The sequence below is a fragment of the Selaginella moellendorffii genome, unplaced genomic scaffold, assembly GCF_000143415.4.
Source record: "Selaginella moellendorffii unplaced genomic scaffold, v1.0 SELMOscaffold_42, whole genome shotgun sequence".
Lineage (NCBI taxonomy): Eukaryota > Viridiplantae > Streptophyta > Lycopodiopsida > Selaginellales > Selaginellaceae > Selaginella > Selaginella moellendorffii.
Genome location: NW_003314303.1, coordinates 838,954 through 841,103, shown reverse-complemented (window position 1 = coordinate 841,103; position 2,150 = coordinate 838,954). Strand labels below are relative to the sequence as shown.

The 2,150-nt window shown below is 54.6% G+C and overlaps 2 protein-coding genes across 2 annotated transcripts in view; both read right to left on the bottom strand.

Annotated features, from left to right (window-relative positions):
• LOC9635512 (casein kinase 1-like protein HD16) overlaps nucleotides 1-1,263 on the bottom strand; it is a 3,199-nt gene extending 1,936 nt beyond the window's left edge. Inside the window, exons 1-5 of the mRNA XM_024684669.1 lie at nucleotides 550-1,263; nucleotides 366-488; nucleotides 228-301; nucleotides 103-172; nucleotides 1-44 (exon numbers count right to left, since the gene is read on the bottom strand). The exon at nucleotides 1-44 is cut by the window's left edge and continues 65 nt beyond it. Of these exons, the coding sequence (XP_024540437.1) occupies nucleotides 1-44; nucleotides 103-172; nucleotides 228-301; nucleotides 366-488; nucleotides 550-1,005 (767 nt within the window). The 5' untranslated portion in view covers nucleotides 1,006-1,263. The remainder of the gene's footprint in view (nucleotides 45-102; nucleotides 173-227; nucleotides 302-365; nucleotides 489-549) is intronic.
• A 103-nt stretch (nucleotides 1,264-1,366) lies between these two features.
• Nucleotides 1,367-2,142, bottom strand: LOC9636136 (E2F-associated phosphoprotein). The gene is made up of 3 exons (XM_002979636.2): nucleotides 2,107-2,142; nucleotides 1,900-2,053; nucleotides 1,367-1,834 (listed from the first exon to the last, which is right to left on the bottom strand). The coding sequence occupies exons 1-3, from the start codon at nucleotides 2,132-2,134 to the stop codon at nucleotides 1,570-1,572; spliced, it is 447 nt and encodes a 148-aa protein (XP_002979682.2). The 5' UTR covers nucleotides 2,135-2,142; the 3' UTR covers nucleotides 1,367-1,569.
• Between the last annotated feature and the right edge of the window lie 8 nt (nucleotides 2,143-2,150).

Genomic DNA, 2,150 nt, shown 5'->3' with positions numbered 1-2,150 from the left:
GAGTTCCAAATGTCCCAAAGGCTAGGCCCAAGCATGTCCATTACCTAGAACAGTCACTTAAAACTTTCAGTAGAAGAAACACAGTGCAACTCCAACACCGACCATTATAAAGTAATCACCCTGGCGACCTTTGAAGTGCACCTTTGGTATCCCGTGTTTTCCTCCAAGGTTGCTATCAACCAAAACTTAGAAACTATAGAGAAAAGACTCATGGTAGAACTACTCACTCGTAAACCTGCCATTCGTAAGGAGGCCCATAGTTGCAACCTTTGCTGCTCCTATGCTCGAACTTGAGAGCAACCTGCGCAAACGAGCGTTATAACACAATCAGCATAAGCAAAAAAAGAAGAGGAAACGCCACCGACCTCTACAGCATTTGGACCGGTTAGATCACCAGGCCCCAACTTCCGACCCACGTAAACTTGACCAAAGCCTCCTTTCCCCAGCTTCCTATCCGTCCTATAGACCGGAGAACCACCAACTTGTATCTGGAAACAAAAGAAACCAAATTGCAAAGTTACATCCACATCCAATGGAAAAAAATCATACATTCTCCGGCAGTGGCGCTGTTGGAACCTCGTCGTCCGCAACGCCACCTCTAGCAGCAGCACTCCTCCCAGCGCTTTCCTCATCCATTGGAGCTCGCAACTCTTCTTCCACCCCGCGCTCTACGTTCAAGTCTGGAGAAGGAGCTGCAACCACAGGAGGAGGTGGAGGAGCCGCCTCGACCACTTTCTCTTTCGCCCTGCGCCTGTTATAAGCTCTAGCTTGCGTAGTAGGAGCTCCTAAAGCTGCCTGGCCTTCCCTTTCATCCAAGTTTAAATCCCTCACGCCCAATGCCGCGGCCTTGGCAGTGGCGGCCCTTGTTCTAACCGAGAGCGGCGTAGCTGATTTCCTCAGGGAAGCCCTCCGGCCGGAAGGACTGCCGGCGTCGCCGCCACCGTCAGTAGCATTGTTGCTCTTGTTGTTGCCGCCTTGGCGTGCTCCTCTACGGAGCTCTGGCATCCTTCACCCATGCAATAGCCTCTTAGTAAGATCATCACCTAGTACCCCATGCACTGTCCGCCAGAAGAAGAAAGGAAAAAAGGAGAAAAGAGAGAGTCGCGGCCTGGATTTCCAGCAGCAGCGCCTAAATCCTGCGATCCTACGCCCCGATCTCTAAACCCTAACCGATCTTCTTACCAAATGCTCTCCTCCAGCCACCACTTACCACCAGATTCAACGCGCCGATGCACACGAAACGCGGCTCCCCGGCGCCGGATCAAGCTGAGCAGCCAGCAGCCGGGATCGATCGATCGCGCCCCGCGCCGCCCACGGCACCAAAAGAGGGCTTCTTCCCTTTCTCTCCCTATCGATCAAAGTAATATCACGGCGAAATGGGGTGCCCTTGGTACATCATCATCATCATCATCATGTACACATACATACACATAGCTAACGGCGGACATTCCGAGCTGGAATGGTCAGCCGGCCCCGGTGGTTTCCGTGCCACAATTGCGCACGCTGGACCTTCCGGCTTGGAAAGTCCGCCGGGACGACCTTTACGCCCCCCACTCTCTTTTAGGGTTCTTACGAGTAGCTGGGCAGCGCATTAAAGAAATGGTATACCTCGTCGCTGTCGATCGCCCCGACTTCCACACTGCAAACAGCGCATCGCACGCGTCGCAGGGTCGGAGCGGCAGCGGCGGGAGTAGCGATCGATGATAACGGTTCGCGCTTCCTCTTCCTCTGGCTCTTCCTGCGATCGCCGCGGGATTCCTCCACGAATTCGTCCTCGCACACCCGGCAGTTCCTCACGAACATCGCGCGGTACTGCGTCACGTAGATTTCGTGCCTGGCCAGTGGGAAATCCTTAGAAATATCGAAATCTCTGTCTCTCGGATCGAAATTCTCACTCACCTCTGGCAATCCAGGCATAGCGTCGTGAAGCAAGCCGGGCAGCTGAGAATCGCGTCGGACTTCCGCCCCTGCCGCTGCGCCGTGGCCCATTTCTCGTCGTGATCGTCGATCAGCGGATCATACAGCTCGCCGGGCGTCGCATCCTCCTCGATTCCTGGACAGAGGAGGCGATCTAGCGCGGGAAAATCCACGATCAAAGCAGCGAACCTGACGATTCTCCCTCCTCCATAGCCATCAAAAGCCCTAAACCG